Genomic DNA, 18384 nt, shown 5'->3' with positions numbered 1-18384 from the left:
ATTAGAATGGAGTTTCAGAGGAAGGGAGGGGCTCAGGCTGAATATGTGTGTTTGAGGCTAAATTGAAAGGATTTTCATAACTGCATGAAGGGAGCTGGACCTGAGGGTGAAAGTCTTCAGAGCGGATCGCCATTAGATGTCTCTGTGCAGCTGAAATGGTAAATGGTATTAAGAGAGGCAATTTTGCGATAACAAAGAAAGGTGTCCTTTTCTCTGCTTTTCCTGACTGCAGTTTTATTAAGCAGCTCCATCTCTCTCTGCAACTCTCTTTGTCCTCTCTTCTCTTCTCTTTCGTTTCTCTCTCCCGCTCACACAAATGGAAACACACGAAGAGGACTGCGACTGCATTGCGGTCAGCAAAATGAAGACCATACGGCTGCAATGAATTGTTCCACTGTCCCCCTCCCACTGCTTTTTTTGGTGGGCCATGGGAACTCGACAAACAATGAGAATGATTGGAGGGACAAGGGGGTGTACGGAGGAGGTCAGGAAACAGAGAACAGGAAACCATGTCCTCAAGGAGCGAGAAAAGAAGCGAACATGCTGAGACTGAGAGGAGACTGTGGTTGAGTTGTAGAAATTGTGGTATGAAGACTTGGACGCTCGCCCTGCAGCTGAAGGTTAGAGCTGGAAGCAAACTGGAAGGCTTTTAACAATAACTCTCGAAAAACACATGCATGAACACGCACACACACACACTCACAGGCAACGACCTCTCTTCCGACCCAGTTGGTAATCGCATTTAGGTATGGGCACTTGCCATACGGCGTATCTAGTGGCTGTGATCAATACGCCTCTCTTTGTGGCTGTAGTTAATGTGACGGCTGAATGATTAGTCCTGTCCTGTAATACACATCTCCACCTCAGTGATCCCTCCTCCCCCGAACGCTCATCATTTTCATTAGCTCAGCTCTATCCTGAGTGGCGTCTCATTAGCATTCGCACAGCCGTGATGTTTATATGGGCTAATCAATGCCCGCTCTCCTCGGCTGTCATCCTCGATCGGACCATATGCACGGCCACTCAACCTTAAAGGTGGCCAGTTGTCTGGCCCTTATGTCGCTGCATGCCCCATGTCACAATATTGAGTCAAGGCGCTGCCAAAATCTGTCTCGCTCACAGTCTGTGTACATCTACTTTCAATCTAGTGTTGCGTGTATTTTCATTCTGCGCCTCCTTTTCCAGTTTAATGGGAGATTTATGTATGGTTTCCTGCCAAATTGTGACCTATTTACTTTTGGTGGTTTTGTATGAAAAACAATACTTTACTGGAAACCAGACTCACGGATTTCCAGCAAAATGTTCATGTAAAGGCTGAACAGCAGAAGTTTGTTGTAGAATAAATGAATCAGCCTCTTTGTGTTTGGTTGAAGTAGGACAGAGCGGACTTCAGGGACAGATGAAACCTTGTCAGAGTGGCAGATTGGGAGTGATTGCTGTGACGGAGTGCTCTGTGCCTCCTGGGTCATCATCCATATGTTTAGGTTAGCTGGGTGAATGTGAAGGGCACAGACCGGCTGGCCACATATGGACACAATTTTTTTTTTTAGATTGGACATCCATTACCACATAAACATAGTAATCATCCGTTTTGCAAGGTTTCCCAATCGGCCGCGGAAAAGCAGGAGCTCAGGGACATTTACACGCATACGTCCTCTCAGCATGAATAAAATCATCTCCTGAAATGAATCTCAAAATCAACCCCATATGTAAATACTCACGGGAGAGACATTTGGGCGAGTGTGTTGCTCATGCGAGGTCTGGCAGCTTTACTACGGAGCCAACCCGACTCTAGCCAAGTGACATCTAAGAAGTCTGGGTTTTTTTGTTTTCTTTGGCTCTCACAGGATGAGAGTGCAGCCGAGCATTTAAGATGCAAACCCTGCCCCAGAAAAGGAGGCTGTTTTCATTAAGAGCACATGGGATCAGGTTGCATATCTGTTTGTGAAAGCCACACTAAGCTGGGTTGTTTATATCCATCGCAGGTTCTGCACGGGAATTTCAGCAGCAGGAAGGATATTGCTGTTATTGGCTTAAATATTATTCATGGGTTAAATATATATCCTCGTCAACTGTGAGACGTCGGGTAGAGAGAACGAAATGAAGAGCTCACTGAGGTCATCCTCTCTTACGTGACACGGACCACACAGGGGGGAATCTGCTTGAATATTTAAAAGGAGCTTTACTGAGATTTTTGGAAAATATGTTCTCTTTGATATTGACCTTAAAGCAATGTTCTCGCTACTCAAATAAGACCCCATTAGAGCATCTCAGGCAGATCAGATCGCTTTATGGATAACAAAAGCTAAGTGCAAATGCACAAAGCATTGGAGGTGGGTTGAAATCCAATTGCTAGATATTGAGCTAAATAATAGCTGCTCACACACACCTGGATATTATGGATACTTCAATTGACAAAAAGCCTACTGTTGCACGATATGGATTGTTGCATATCGGACATGTGTTCCTGATCCATGATAGTGTATTGATCAAACGAGTGATCATGCACATAATTTACAACTGCAAATGTAATGAGAGCGACCAACAACACAGTGAGTGCAGCGTGTTTGTAAGCAAGTGTATGTGTGTCTTTGTTGTCATGCATGTGCGTAGGTGTGTACGTGCGTGTGCGTGTGTGTGTGTGTGTGTGTGCGTGTGCAACTTTGTGTATAATTTCATACAAGCAGGCTCATTATAAAACCAATTAAACCCGCCTTACTCTCATTATAGAGCTGTGGGGCTTAAGGAGAGATTGAGGACCTGTTGTACTCCCAGAGGGCTTCTGTCTGGTCAGCTCTGTTTTAAATGATAAAAAACACTTTTAAATTCGCTGAAATCAAACACCACGGATCGGTCATGATGGGTCAGTATCTGTCTGAGCTCATCCCTGCACCCCTGGCCCTCGGTCAACCTCATCACCCCCCCCCCCCCCCCCAACCAAAACACAGAGGGCTCAGTGTCTCTCCTTCTCTAGACGATTGTTTTTGGGCCTTTTTTTAACGAGCAAAAATCGCTTACATGCTCTGGTTTCTATCTATGCTATTTATGAAATAAGGAGTGTGGGAAACAATAATGTAAACTGGCTCCATTACTGCGTGGGATAGTGATACGGGAGTGGAGGAATAGGATAAGGAGGAGGAGGAGGAGGTGGAGGAAGAGTAGGAGCATGAGAAGACAGGGCAAGAGAAAGAAAACAGACAATCAGCGAGAGAGAGAGAGAGAGAGAGAGAGAGAGAGAGAGAGAGAGAGAGAGAGAGAGAAGCTTAGCCCGGAGATATGTCTGTCTATGAAATAACTATTTAAAGGGTAGGATTGTGCATGGTGTTGCATGTTACAGTCTTCTTATATGATGTAGAATCAACAGACGATATCATGTCACTACTGTGCTCATTTCTTTGGTGTTGTGTGTGGAAGATGATGCCCCACCCTCCAGTACAGTATGTACCCTAACCCACATAAACTAACACACACGTTTGCACATATTTCCTCCCTCGCTTCTTCATCTTTCTCTGGCGGAGCTGACGGTTGGAGAGGCACAGCTGCCTGGAAGCTGTAGGCGTGGTTGATTGATGAAGTTTTGGTGCCCAGGGGATCCAATCATGTAATCAGTTTGTATTGATTGACTGTCCCCATTGAGAGACTGCTGGGACTCTGCCACCATGTGTGGAGAGATAAACCTGGCACGCATTCAAAAATCTTTCTCAGTCGAATTTGATTTGGGTGGCGAGGTCGCCCAAGTCCACGCGTCGGGATGCATGCAGGGAAGACTGGCATAATGACCCCGCAGACGTTTCGCAACACTTCCTCAATTCTCCGCTCCAATTCCTCATTATCTTGCATTTATTTCAATTATTATGATTGAGAAATTAATTCAGCTACACTGTAATTGCGTCACATGGTTAATGATCCAATCTCCCTGGAATTTAAATAAGGCTTCAACCTGGGTATGCATAGCTAATGAAGATTTTCTTTTTCCTCTAGCTATCCTGCCTTATTTAGACTTCTCTCTCTCATTTCACATTTCTGACTTACATTTCAAGTGTCACGTTATCATTACCCAATGATGCAATTCACATCCTTCTTGCGCCAATGGTGAAAGATGGGATCCATGAGTGCACATGAAGGAATTCTTGTGAAATTAAAAATTGAAGGAGCGCTGCCTCGTCTTCTCGTGGCGCCGAACACATCGGGCAATGGTTATGCAATATAAACCCGACAAAGGAGGTTTGTCTTTGTAGTAAGCAGTATGTGCATACTACCAGCGTTGTCGTTTATATCAGCATTAATAAAGGTGTTTTCAGCTTACTCACTCATCATCTTTACGTTTCACATCCTCACAAGGCTGCCTTTCAACAGCTGCAACATCAGTAAGCCACTTATTACAAAGACAGCTTGTTTGTTTGCTTCTCTGCAACAGCGCATCTTGTCTGCGGAGGTGGGAGAAGAGAATCGGAAGCCCTTCTCCAGTGGGGCATCTGTTTTCCATGCTTGCATTTTTTAAGCCCCAAAAGATTAGATTGCTGCCTGAAAGTCATCCCAAAGTCAAATTAAGACTGAGCTCGCTGAACACGTTTCAAAACTCAACCGCGTCATGGCTGTAACCTCAGCCGTTCTCCGTCTAGACTTTTACAGCGAGCGTACCTTTTCCAGGCTGTGCAACGAGCTAATGTCCTGATTGAGTGATTTACTGGAGGAGAGTTTATTTACAACTGAGTCTATTTTTTTTTTATCATTGAACAAAATTGTACAAGAGGACATTTTGTACAGTAAGAAAGGCTTTGACTGACGTTAATACTTCACAATTTCTGCTACACAATGGACTGAAATCACCAGAAATGTTAGGCGTGCAGCACTCCCCGAAAGAGAAGAAAGTTGTGGTTCCTTATAAGTTTTATAACCAATTCAAAGCAAGAAAACAAACCTGAAAGCTGAAAGGGAAATTTTGTGGTCATCAAACTGAGAACATGCTGTTAATTCTTATAAAGCAGACATTTAATGAATATGCTCTCATAACATCCGTGTTTTAGAGGCAGGTGGAGCTCGCATTCAGATGTATATATGCACAGTAGACAGTACATAAATATAAAGTACAGTAAACATTAGTCACTGCAGTTAGGAACTCACTGTCTCTTTGTCTCTACATTTCTCTGTGTCTCTGCAGATCAGAATGGACGGTCCTCTGGAGGGAGGAGTTCTGTACGAGACAGTGACCGTGATGAAGGATAGCAGCCTCATCCTCCGGGACATGGCCTTCTCCCTGGACAGGAACTCTCTCTATGTCATGTCTGACAACCAGGTGAGGAAACGCCCTCATTTTGCTGCGGCTGTCAGGAGAAAAGCTAAACGACAGGGCGATGAAGCGAGACGGGCCTTTAAGCCCGCGAGGTCATGCCCCCGTGACAGCGAGCGTCCGCAATGCTGACACGTCCTTGAGCGAAATACTGTATATGCAGCTTTGGTAAAAGGGTACAGCATGGGAATATGTTCGCCATCGAGTCAATGAAACAAACGTGTGATTCCTATTCATTCTGAGGATGTGATTGGATCCAGATAATGCAAAGAGAAATTCTTGGCTTTTTTCCTGCACAGATTCAGTTAGCCTTATTATTGTGTACAGCTCGGGAATTAGCAGTAAAACTGTTTTAAATCAAAAGCATTAATTCATGTTAAATGATAAATTAATGCTATTTATTTGGAATCCTACCAGATGATTATGACGTATCCCTAAAATCCAATGTGGCAACTCACAAGCTGTGTGTCGAGGGATTGTAAAATATGCAGGCTGTGTGTAAGAGGATGGACCACTGTTCTAATTACTTATCCATGCGAATCGCCTTACAGTGCATGCTTCTTTTGTACACGACACACACGTACACACACACACACACACACACACACATCCCATATAAAAACTATTAGCAGCTTTTATTCTGTGTGGCTGTACCCCCCCCCACCCCCCCTCTTCTGCTCCTCACTTGGCCCGGCATCACAGAGGCAAGCAGTTGTTGTTGTTGCTGCTGGACGATATTCTCTGCACTCATTGGAGATAAGAGCGAACAGTGGTAATCACTTTCAACTCCCATCAAGTGATTATTTTGGCGCAGCTGCATGGCACTGTGAAATGGGATTAGGTGTCATTGCGGCCAACAAACAAACAAAAAAGCCTGTATCACTGCTCTCAGTTGTCTTCTGACTGCTGGAATGTATTGAGCCGGAGTCACAGGACCGACAGGCAAAGGGCATCGGGACGATTGCATTCCCGTCAGTTATTTCCGAGTAGCTCCAAAAAACTCTTTCCTTGGAGCTCGAAAAAAAACTGTTCCGTAAACTTATAAAAGCATCAAGTTTAACGAAACAGGCGATGTCGTCTGAAGAGCGAGAGAGAGAGAGAGAGAGAGAGAGAGAGAGAGAGAGAGAGAGAGAGAGAGAGAATACAGACAGTGTTGCGTTGGGTCTTCTAAAACAAATCAAGGCAGCTCTTCTTTCTGTGTGATAGACTGGAAGAGACAGAGTATCACTTATTGATGAGCTGTGGTCGTTCAAGGAGAGACACATGCTTCCTTCAAGAAAGGCTACTCTCTTCACTCCGCCTGCAGTGACACATAATAACAGAGCAACAAAAAAAAACCCAAACGCAGCTTGGCCAGGCATTTTCTCTCAATATTAGAACAGCTTTGGCTTTATAGCCCTCAGGAGTTTGGAGCAGAGTAAAGCTTTCCTCGTTTTTCTCTCCCTCTCCATCTTTGCTCAGCTTTCCCTTCAGACTTTCCCGCAGCTCGGGTGAGGAATCCCCCAGGAGAGAGGGCTTCACTCTCAGATTTCCCACATTTCTAGTAGATCCTGGAGATGAGAGATTTTTTTGATACCTGGGAGCCAAACAATGCAGGAATGATGTGGAATGAGGAGCGAGGCATAGACAGATTTGGCTGAGATCAGCCGACCCTTGTGGAATAACAATGAGCCTCTCTGTCTCCTGCCGAGTGAAACACGCAGGGTTAGCATGATGATGAAGAGTGAGGAGAGGAATCAGTATGTGTGTGTGTGTGTGTGTGTGTGTGTGTGTGTGTCTGTGTGGAGTAATGTGCGTGTGCGTGTGTCCACACCAAAATATCATTTGGGAACCATTATTGATATGAAAAAAAACCAAACACACAGCAGTTAATCTTTTTTCTCCTCACTGTGTGCCTTTAGGTTTGATCATTTCTAAGAATAGAAATGCTCAGTATCCAAACACGCAAATGATGGCGAAGGCTTTAAACCTTAAAGGGGGGGAAACTGCTGCAGGGTTTTTCCAGGGCAATCTCCCAAAGTGGCATCTCGATCCTCTTCTTTGTTTCTGTTTGTGTATCTTCCCTCCCTGTGTGTGAGGGTGCTGTACAGCAGTGTTCCCAATCTTCTTCCTCATCTGACGTAGCTCCACAGCTCCATCAGATGAGCTCATGCACCAACACAATCCGTCATGTTCCCAATGAGCTCATTTAAACGGGAACACTATTAATTAAGCTCAGTCGAGTTTACATTGTACGACATTGTACAACCATCCATCAGCATGTTTAACCGTCTATTTCAATTATAACTATTATCTGCTTGTTGCTGGTCCCAGATGATGTTCAGGTGTTTTTTTGACCCGGGTTGGCAGGAGGTGTGTCCTGTTGTAGCTGGTTATTGTCAAATTAAATTCACTTTTTGTTTTGATTTTCATCCAAAATCTGGATTTTTTTGTTTTTTAATACATTCTTTAGCTACTAAAATATTTGCTTATCCCTCTAGGCAACTCCAGAAGTTCCTTTTGGGTACACACCCGAGGCTGCACAGCACTTAACAAGCTGTAATATAGATAATATATAATGCTGATAATACAGTCAATGATGCAATTCTACAAATTGGAGAATGACATTTTTAAATGTTGCATAATCTGTAGTTTTTTATGGCTTGTGCTCTGCAGTTAGTCAAAGCAGAACTAAAGGCCGCATGAATTTATCATTTGTTATTGCAAGTATCACAATTAGCCTCAAGTTAAAATCTCTTTCATCCACGAGTTTAAATATGTTTCAATTTCAAATAGGGATTTTTATTTTATTTTAGAAAACGACTCATTAGTTTTTCTAATAAAGACGCGAGACTCTAAAAACACAAAATCCTGGAGCTGACCAGATTACCAAATGACAATAAGTGTCACGTGACATGAGTGACAGCAGTGCAGCATGCTCATGTGACAGCATTCATAAAGTTCCAGTAAATCCGGATGAAAGTGTTAAAGCGATAGCAGCTGATAAGATGATAAGGTCGAACATTAGTGCGAGGGCATCCCACATGTTGAGAAGAGATAAATATTTTGTAATTCCCAAAGCTGAAAAAGTGGATGTGATCCTGACATGATACAATGCTGAGGAACAGCCAGACCCTTTGGGAACAGAGTGTTTTCATTCGGTTTGCTTTTAAATGATCACTTTCTCCTGAAGAAAAGACAAACAAAAGCTTGATGAGAAATACTACTGATCATGAAGGATTAATGAGGAATCTACAGAGAACATAACCTGAGGATGAAGGCCTAATCCAGTGAGCCATGACTGTAGAGCAATGATGTGATGTTAAACTTTCATCATAACATATGTAGATATATTATATAGTGACACAATAAGTAGCAGTATATCAAAATTCAATAAGTCGTGACATTACATCCTGGCTCGCTGTCTCTGATTCAACATTTCTTTCATCGTTATTTCAGATTTTCTTTTCAAAAATAACCACAAATGATACATTTGTAAGCAATACGTCGGTGCAGCAGCGCGGCCACTTAAGTCATTGTAACACCTGGTTTCTTCTTTGTCCCTGAGTTCTGAGTCTGCAGCATTCAGCCATGTCCGCCTAACCAAATCTCTTGACTTGCTGCAGGTGACGTTTAACCCGCTGATGGTCCGGGGCTCGTGGGAGATTGTGCTCATGAAAAGCCTCTAAAATGCTGGATTGTTAGTCATTTGCATGACTGTAAATGTCACCGGGATTTTGAATGCTCTCCTTGTTAAAGAGATGAACAAACATGATCTTAAACCTTCTATACAATGTGACTGATAAGCCGATGCTAATTCACATGCTGAGCTGCGACTCTTTTTAGACCTTGTGGACATGAAAACCTAAGGTCAGGCGTTTTGATCTTATTTGGATTCAACACAGTGCGTTTCCCGCTCAGGTCAGTTCCACTAAACAAATCAGCTCTGATGTGCAGCAAGAGCTTCACATTTGATTCTACGCCGGGCAGCAGAAAGCAGAAGATCTATAGCTCTCCCGTTGTAAAGGTCACGCTGCCTAACGGCCACAGACCAACTTTGTTAGTTTAGACGAGCTCCAGTCCACAACAATTCATGGATTATTCCCACTGCGTCAGATATGGATTTAGAAGCCCAGCCCCTCCTGCGCCGCAAAATCATTTTGCTAATGGAATACACCGAATGGGTTCTGAACTGCTGGAAAAAGAGAGAAAGTTATTTCATAGCGAGCAGCAGATAATCCATTTTGCCAACACAGACCTGAGAGAGCACCCACTTATGCTATCAGGAGCACCGGAGACACTCTAATCCATAATCCACTCTTCATTTCTGATTGCTTACATCAAGAAATTGCTTGCATCATACGTCCAGATAAATATAAAAATAAATAAATAAAAGGGCTCAGGCTGCAGCTCCAAACCTGGTTTTGTATGCTGGCCGTGCGACAGCAGCGACACTCACAGCAGCTAATGGAGAGTTTATACTTTGCCAGACATTCATGAAAGGGAAGTGGCAGCAGTGGTAAAGTGTATGGATGTCTGTCTGTCACTTTGACTACGTCTTTATGCTTGTGTGTGTGTGTGAGAGAAATAGCAGCATAAACCCTTTACTGTTTGCCCACAGTGTAATGACACCTGCCCACGTCATCATGCTTTAGTTGTGCAAGAACATCCTTTATCAAATGTTGAAAATAAATAAAAGATAAATAAGCTAAAAGAAACAAACTTCAGGTGCTTTCTGACATCTGAGGAATAAGAAAATCTGAAAATTCCTCATGTGGGAAAAACCACAATGCTGCATGTTGCAAATTTGTGTCAGCAGCAGAACGCAGGAAACAAAAAGGAGTTGTTTTCCTCTGAGATATTCTACCGCGTGAGCTGCGATGAAGCTTCCATATATTGCAAGATAGACAACATGATGAAATGGGCTCTGGTCTCTCCCCATCAGAACTGCTTATTATTTCATCACAATGGCTTGGTTGCACGCCTTCGTTCGCCTTATTTCCAGTCCATGGAAGCCACTTATTTACTTTTGTCACACTAAGAGTTGGACATTTTAATCAGCAATGGAATGAAATCAACACACAGCGTTTAAAACTCACACGTCCTCTGCACAGAAGTTAAGAAATGTTGCAGGTCAAACAAAGTAAAGGTGAGTTTTACTTCATCGAGTGCATTATGTATGGGAATAGGTGGATTTTGGATTAAATTGCGTATTATATACACATATAATATGTAGTATCCTTCCTAGTTGGTCCTCTGAATATACATTATGTGTGTATATTGTATCTCTTTTCAAATATAACTGTATATTTAATGCATTTAAGGCGGCAGTTTGAATATTCCTGATTTCATGGAGTATCCTGGTGGTTTGAGACACTTACAAAAAAGCAAAAAATGCCAAGAAAACATCTTCAGAATAAAGTTTGTATGCTATAAATCTATGTTCACAACAAAAGGATCGACTTGGGCTTCACTGCCTCTGGAATCATGTCCACAAGTTTCAAGATGCCAAGTTGCCAAAACATGTTGTTGCAAATGATAACCAAAGGGAGAACAAAGCCGTCTTCGTGCTCTCCTCTGTCTGTTTGTAACATTGTGTACATCAGCGTGTGCTACTCCACATTTTAACCCTCCTTGTCCTTCCTGTGCTTCAGGTGGCTCAGGTCCCCGTGGAGGCCTGCGAGCAGTACGGTACATGTGCCGAGTGTCTGAGCTCTGGTGACCCCCACTGTGGCTGGTGTGTCCTGTACAACATGTGAGTCTGTCTCCTTCATCTTCTCCCATGCTCACATACACACGTCACAGTCAAGGGATTAAAACCGCAACATAAATGTTTAACAACTCGTAAAAAGCTACGAATAAGCCTGAGCATGTGGTCGTGTGATCTGTGCAATTTAATATAATAGGGATATTGTGTTCCCTGGAGTTTAACAGCTGGTGGGACGAACGGAGAAGCAGGAAGTGGTTGTTGGACATCATGATCCCTCACAAATAGCGCTTTTTCAGAACAGCAGAAACTGCATGTCCACCAGATTGTATTGTCTGTCACGCGGGAGGACGAGCGGTGTTAATGGCGGAGGGAGGGATTAGCCTCTAAATCACAGCGGGTGTACAAACCGCAACTCCACACACTCAGGGAATATTTTGGACCCGACGGAGCAAGCTTATCTCTTCCATCTTAATTATCTGACCCCCAGGTTAGCTTGCATAATACCTCGATATAGAGCAACGGGATTCAGGAGATTAAAACTGTGTTTTTGAAAAAGATGCTGAATTTGTAAGCTGACTTCAGCCAGGGATTTACCCCTGTCTCACCATATGACGTCTACATTTCAGCGAGCAATATCTTGATGATGATCAGCAGTATTTAAATTGCAGCTCTCAGTGTTATCAAATCGGCAGCAGAGTGAGTAATAAAAAAGATATTTTGTCTTAATCCAAATTACCTCATTAAACTGTTGTTTTTTCCTTTTTTCCCAGAGTGCAGACTTTGTCCCATTACACTGTTTATTCAAATTAACGCCTTACACTTATCAGTGAATAGATAGGCTGATGTTCCAAGAGACTCATGATCCCTCACATCGCAGAATGAGGCTACTTTATTTTTCTGTCTACTAAATCCTGATTGGGCTCTTTTTCGAGCCTCTGAATGACTCACAGGGTGTCATGTAGACCTCCTTTCAGGATCTCACTTTCCCACCATTGGCGCGGTGCACCAAAGCACCTATCTGACAGAGTGTGTGTGGGGTGGGGGGGCATAGCTGAACATGTGCAAAGCCTGACGGAAAAGGGAACAAATGGCTCCATCAGACAAAACACAGTGAATAAAAGGCAATGAAAGACAGTCTGAGATGAAAGGTGCCCCTTTTTTTTCGGAGGCACTTCAGTTGATGAGCGGTCAGAAGGTGAGCGTCTATACTTCTGTGGATCTGGTCCGCCTCAAGGAGCCGAGCCAGGAACAGCTGTCACCGCGTTGCCATTGCGCCGTTATATTGTGTTGTAATTACAGCAGAGGCCTCGCTGCTCTTTGAGCCCTCTCTGGAGGTGCCACCCCCTCAGCAGCATCTGAGAGTGTATTAAGTACTATCTCCCCTCGCTGTGCGCGTTACACATTTAAAAGAAAGAAATTATGGTGTACAGCCAAAATACTCTCTTGCCATTGCGCTTTAACTCTACAGCTGAGAGACTCTTGTTCTTTTTAATGCCTGTGCGTGCAGAGACCCACCTCCTATAAAGCATCAGTATCAATACAACCACATTAAAAAACTATCTCGACAACAAATCCCCATTTTCTAAAACTGGATAAATTGCTAAAAGTTTTAAAAATCCTTGTTCTGCCCCTTGCCATAACTTTAAATATATTTTTACTTTGCACTTCTCTTTTATAAGATTATTCTAAGGTCGGACTATGGTGCCGACCCTTTCACTTCTTAATTTTAATTGCCTGTTGGGCTCGAGGAGCAGAAGCTTATTCTACTGTTGCACTCAGCGTAATGTGCTCTGCAGAAAAGCACAGTGACAATGTAAAGAATCTGACAGAGCATCTGACTAACATCCGTGCAGAGGAGGACAAAAACACAAATCTAGACATGCTTTAAACCAGGGGGGGGGGGGGGAACCTTTTTCCATTATTTTTTACAACATCCTTCGAGGGCCGTACTAATTATTGAACTCATAACCTCTGCAAACACACAGCCATTCATTTCACTTTTCTTTTATGCTAAATGAAAAAAAGCAACTTTTGTATCCTGTATCTTCTGTTTTATCAGAAAACAATCCTTTATTAGTCCCCCAACGGGGAAATGTATCTCGTCACAGCAAAAGAACATATGAAGTAAAAAGGCAGAACACAATAATTAAATAGAATAAAACATAAGTACCAGGTGGTTGATAGAAAATAAAGTGAGTATTGCACATGGCAGTGATAACTGCACAGCAGTGGTGCAACAGTCTGTTCTTGGTGTGGTGGTCTACCTCTCTATCTGTCCATGTTTGTATGTTGGGCTCTGCAGAGAGCTGCTTGTTGGGCCAAACTCCTCGAGGGCTGGATCAAATGGTCTCGCGGGCCGTATAGAGGTTCCCCACCCCTTACATAGAGCCTTCATGGCCAAAAGAATCTGAGCATTTGCATAATTAATCACAAAATTTGCTGCACTGTTTTATAAATGTTTTATTATGAGTCCCTCTTCCTCCACAGGTGCTCGAGGAGGGACCGGTGTCTGAGGGCGGAGGAGACGTTCCGTTTCGCCACCGACATTGACCGCTGTGTGAAGGTTATCGCTCACCCGGACAGCATTGCTGTATCAGCACATAGCGTCCCTGTGAGTCTGCGTATCATTCCACCAATCACTGCTCTGTCACTCCACTCAGTGTTTATGAGCAATCACTGGGAGTAGCCTTGTTCAGCCACAGGGATAGTAAGCACTGGTAGAGAAGATTAGTTTTGTGAGAGGTGAAGAAAAGACAGAAGGGTGATTCTCCCTGTAGGACGCCCACTCTATTTATGTTGGTGTAAACACATGTACTGTGGGATGGGAGACAAATGTGCAACAAAAAGAGGTGGGAGTTGGTGTTGTGGCAGTGAGCTACTGTGTCTGCATCTCTGATGCATCTGCCAAAAGGTTGATTACATTTCCTGAAGCTTAATTTAACTGTTTTTGTGTGAGTGAAGTGAAGTACAGTAGGAGCTGAGGATTATCTTAAGGGAATAGTTCGACAGTTTGGGAAATACACTTTCTTTCTTGCCGAGAGTCAGATGATTAATACCACTCTCGTATCTGTCTGTTAAATACGCTATTGGAGCCAACAGCCGAGTAGCTTAGCTTTGCACAAAGAAAGCAGCTAGCCTGGCTCTGTCCAAACATAACACACCCTGCCTAGCAGCACCTCTTCAGCGCACTAATTAACATCTTATATCTCATTTGGTTTTAAAGTGTAAAAACAACAGATTAGGGTTTTACAGACTGGTTTAATGGCGGATTATTTCCTGGCCGGGAGCAGAAACATCCTGGAATCTCATTTTTTACAGTTCGGCCTTCGTACGGATTATACTACAAGATTGAAAGTGTTAATGAGGGAGTTAAAGAGGAGCTGATAGGCAGATTCTGTTGCCTTTGGACGGAGCAGCAAAATGCTGTTTCTACCCACTTCTAAGTTTTGGAATAGGGATAGCTAAGATAAGCTAACCATGTACTGGCTCCAGCTTCATATTTAGCAGACAGATATAAGACTGGCAAGAAAATGACATTTCTTTACCTCTGTGATGACTACACTTTACTGCCACAGTATTCACCATGATGTATGGACAAATTGCACCAACCTTGGTACATTAAATCTTCTCCCTCCCTTATTCGTTTAAGCTTCTGCTGGAGGTGAACAATGTTCCAGACCTTTCAGCTGGAATCACCTGTTCATTTGGCCAGCAGGCCGAAGTGGAGGGTCACGTCAACGGGAACAGGGTCATGTGTCTGTCCCCGGCTGGGAAGGAGGTCCCTCAGATACCAGAAGGACAAGGTGAGCTCAGGCATCATGTGTCAAAACTAACAAATCAAGTAAATCGCAGTAAATCAATCAACCCTGAATGTACAGATTGATAGTGACGCCCATGTCAGGTGAGAAACTTAAAATATCAATATTCCAGACACAAAACACAGCCGTCTTTGCAGATGGACAGCCTTGCATATTTTGTTTATCCAAAGAGTTTGATAAGTGCCAAGGAGTAGTAGGATTCTCTCAGAGCACATACAGTAATCCTTCTATTGAAGTTTATGACTGAAGGTTTTCTCACGACAACAGCAATATGCCCTCGCAGAGACGCAGACACCAGGTGGCTCTTTACAGAAGTGCGATAAAAGTATTAACATTTTTTTCTCATTTTGACCTCTTCTTCTCGCTCATTATTTTCCTTCTTTCACCCGTCCTTTGCGTCTCCCTCTCTCTCTCTCTCTCTCTCTCTCTCTCGTGGTCTCTTTTTCTTGCTGTGCTCTCTTTCTCTCATCGACTCTCGCATATTATTAATTCTCTCTTTCCGTCCTTTTACTCCCTATGCTCTCTCGCTCTCAGACTGGGCTGGCGTAGAGCTTCGTCTGAACTCAAAGGAGACAGGTCAAATGGTTGCCAGCACAGAGGTGAAGTTCTACAACTGCAGCACCCATCAAACGTGAGTCCAGCTGCCACCCCCCCCCCCCATACTTTAATTTGTTCAATAGATGGAAGAGCACGACTTAATTTAGGGTAGCGATGTACTGATGCTCACAACTCTACTTAAGATCAGGCTGTTAGATAACCTCTGAGTTCAATTTATCTGTCAGGTTTCATTTAAATCAACATGATGCATCTCCACGGCCTGTTTGTTTCCACTTAAACTGGCACTTTGTGGGCGTACTGCTTACAGCTTTGAATACAAATAACTACAGTGATCTCGATTTCTTTTAATACCCAAAGCACATATATATATATTTCTTTTTTTAAAGATTATTATTATTACTTGCCTTTCTTGATAGCACAGATAGATAGACTGTAAATGGGAAGATAGAGGGTGGACATGCAGCAAAGATAAGGACTCAGCCTTAGTGCATGGGGCGCCCGCTCTACCAGTTGGGCTACTGGTGCGCCCTGATATATGCTCTTTTTATGCAATACCTTATTCATATTCACACCTGGAGTGTGCCGAGTAGACCCGCAGTGTTGCAACAGAGTGTGCTTCGCTGTAGGCCAGCGGTCCCCGAGGACCCCTGAATAGATAAGCAGTAGACTCACACACCCCTTTCTGTCCCAAGTGGCCCCGCCAGACAACTGTTTGTTTTGAGACATTTTAGATTTTTAGCCTTGTTCTGGCGCCTTGAGGGTAGATAAAATACTGTAAATTAAAGAGGACTTTAAATGCTCATCTGTTTTGTCTTGCCAACATAAGCTTAGGCAGAGAAGCTTCTTTGACTTTGAGCCATTATGCTAATAGAACTTTATTTATCCTAACAGGAAACTATGGCAAGAGTGTTTCTAACTGAATAGCAATTAGCAACACGGCTACAAAAGGTGGATCTTATTAGGATGAATGCCAATTACCAGCATTTGTCGGCTTCAAAAGATGTCTGTGAATCAGCAAATTGCTGAGTTTTCACAGTTTAACAAAGCTCCAGAAATGCCAAATCATACATTGTTGAATTAATTGCTTCAAAGACCTTTATATATTAAATGTTCACTTTCTTGTCCACATCCTGTGCGTGGTACAGTAATAGTTGAGAGAAGGCGAGTAATATTTCCTTTCCTTTTTTTTGACGTGTTACTGCGATGAACTGACAGCCTCTCATGCACACTTCACTAACCTTTAACTGTATGAATTAAACTGAGCCGTGAACACTCCAAAACTGGATACAGGGATATACAAAAAGTTAACTCTAGGAGGGAGGAACTTTATTGAATGGTGTATTCATAGCCAAACTCTGGAAATTAGCCCACAGTGGATCGACATGGCACCTATTCAAAATACCCTTTGACTGCAACATGAACGCCCTAATATAAGCATGTTAAGCCATTAGAGAGAAACAGTCAGAAGCTCATCACATCCGCCCCACACCAATGCGGTCCCCATTAGCTGCGGACTGACCCTGTGAACTCCTGTGATTAATATTTCAAACCAAACACTCTCCTAAGCCAGCACCTCTTCCTCCACCTCCCCCACTACCACCATCACATCAGCATCACATCACCCTCCATAATTAATTATCCAGTGTTTGCAGCTCCCTGCCAGTCCAGTTCTATTAATACCCAACCCCCTAAATTTCTCCACACACACACACACACACATGCACACGGACTCGCGCGCACACACACACACACACACACACACACTTTTATGTCCATACTGGCCTTGGGCAGCTAATTAATATCAAAATTTAATGGTGCTGCATTGCATTTATTGGCATTTGTAGCTCGCTTTGAGCCGCAGTATTGAAGTGCTGCTAGTGGTTTTATAGTTTCCTCGTGGTTTCATCTTATTGCATGAGAACATGCATTGGTAGTGTATAGATCTGTTTTCTGCACAGTGGCACACCTCTATTATACACAGCAAAGCATGTGTTGCCCCCCCCCCCCCACGGGAAAATAGCACATGTTCAATTTTCAGCTCTCCAATTGCTCTGTTAACAGCTGTGCACCACCCATCTCTGTTCTCTCACATCTCCACTTTCCATTTCTTCAACCAAAGCCGTATCACACTCACGGAGATGTGATCAAATCCAGTCCAACAGGGTTGTTTCGGCTCAACTTTAATCCACAACTGACCGTTGGCTGCATTTCACTGAATCAGAGCCAAAGATGTTGTGCAATTCTACCCGTCGAATACTCAGTTGTCCTTTTCATTTGAGATTTTGTATATAATCCAGAGTTGGACGTGGGGGAATGTACTGTTTTCATTGCAGTGAAAAATCAGAAGCGCTTTGAATGACAGGGACGCTTGAATAGTAACTTTCCTGCCAGGACTTCATGTTAACGGTCCTTCATTGTCATCTACGACAAAAAGACTACCATTCATTGCCGTCTCCATAGAAAATGGGGACATCTGATCTTTCAATGAGACACACTGGCATGATAAATTCAGCAGGAAGCTATAATCCTTCATCAGCTTCCCCTTTCCAATCCTCTTCACCCAAGAGAGGAAGATGTAGATGATGTAGGAGACAGAGGGATTATCTTTTTTTTTTTTACAAACTATGCAAATGAAGAGGAACTTGATATTCAGGAGGCATCCTTAAAATGTAGCATGTCATGTAGTTATGCGTCCATTTTGTCCTGCAGGTGTCTGTCCTGTGTAAACAGCACTTTTCGCTGCCACTGGTGTAAATACCGCAACCTGTGCACCCACGACCCCAGCAGCTGTTCTTTCCAGGAGGGCCGAGTCAACGCTTCAGAGGTACTGTACATCACCATTAACGTAAAGAGAGTTACGGTTTCATTAGCTGATTAAAGTGCAGCTTTCAAGAGCACCATTCATCTGTTCCCCTGTGACACTTTTACCTTAAACGCACAATCCATGATTTAAAAGGTAACAATATAGCAGCGAGCAGACTCTCAGTGTAAAGCCCAGCTATGAGCTCAATGAGGCACAATGGTGCTTT

At 43.3% G+C, this 18384-nt stretch overlaps 1 protein-coding gene across 1 annotated transcript in view; it reads left to right on the top strand.

Moving 5' to 3' along the window:
• Positions 1 to 18384, top strand: part of LOC115008584 (plexin-A2-like) — a 52808-nt gene that overhangs the window by 10063 nt on the left and 24361 nt on the right. The window contains exons 3-8 of the mRNA XM_029432274.1: positions 5162 to 5296; positions 10924 to 11024; positions 13467 to 13590; positions 14629 to 14782; positions 15332 to 15428; positions 18065 to 18179. Coding sequence (XP_029288134.1) covers positions 5162 to 5296; positions 10924 to 11024; positions 13467 to 13590; positions 14629 to 14782; positions 15332 to 15428; positions 18065 to 18179 — 726 coding nt within the window. The remainder of the gene's footprint in view (positions 1 to 5161; positions 5297 to 10923; positions 11025 to 13466; positions 13591 to 14628; positions 14783 to 15331; positions 15429 to 18064; positions 18180 to 18384) is intronic.

The sequence above is a fragment of the Cottoperca gobio genome, chromosome 5 (genome assembly GCF_900634415.1).
Source record: "Cottoperca gobio chromosome 5, fCotGob3.1, whole genome shotgun sequence".
Taxonomy (NCBI): Eukaryota; Metazoa; Chordata; class Actinopteri; order Perciformes; family Bovichtidae; genus Cottoperca; species Cottoperca gobio.
This window is presented reverse-complemented; position numbering and strand designations above follow the sequence as displayed.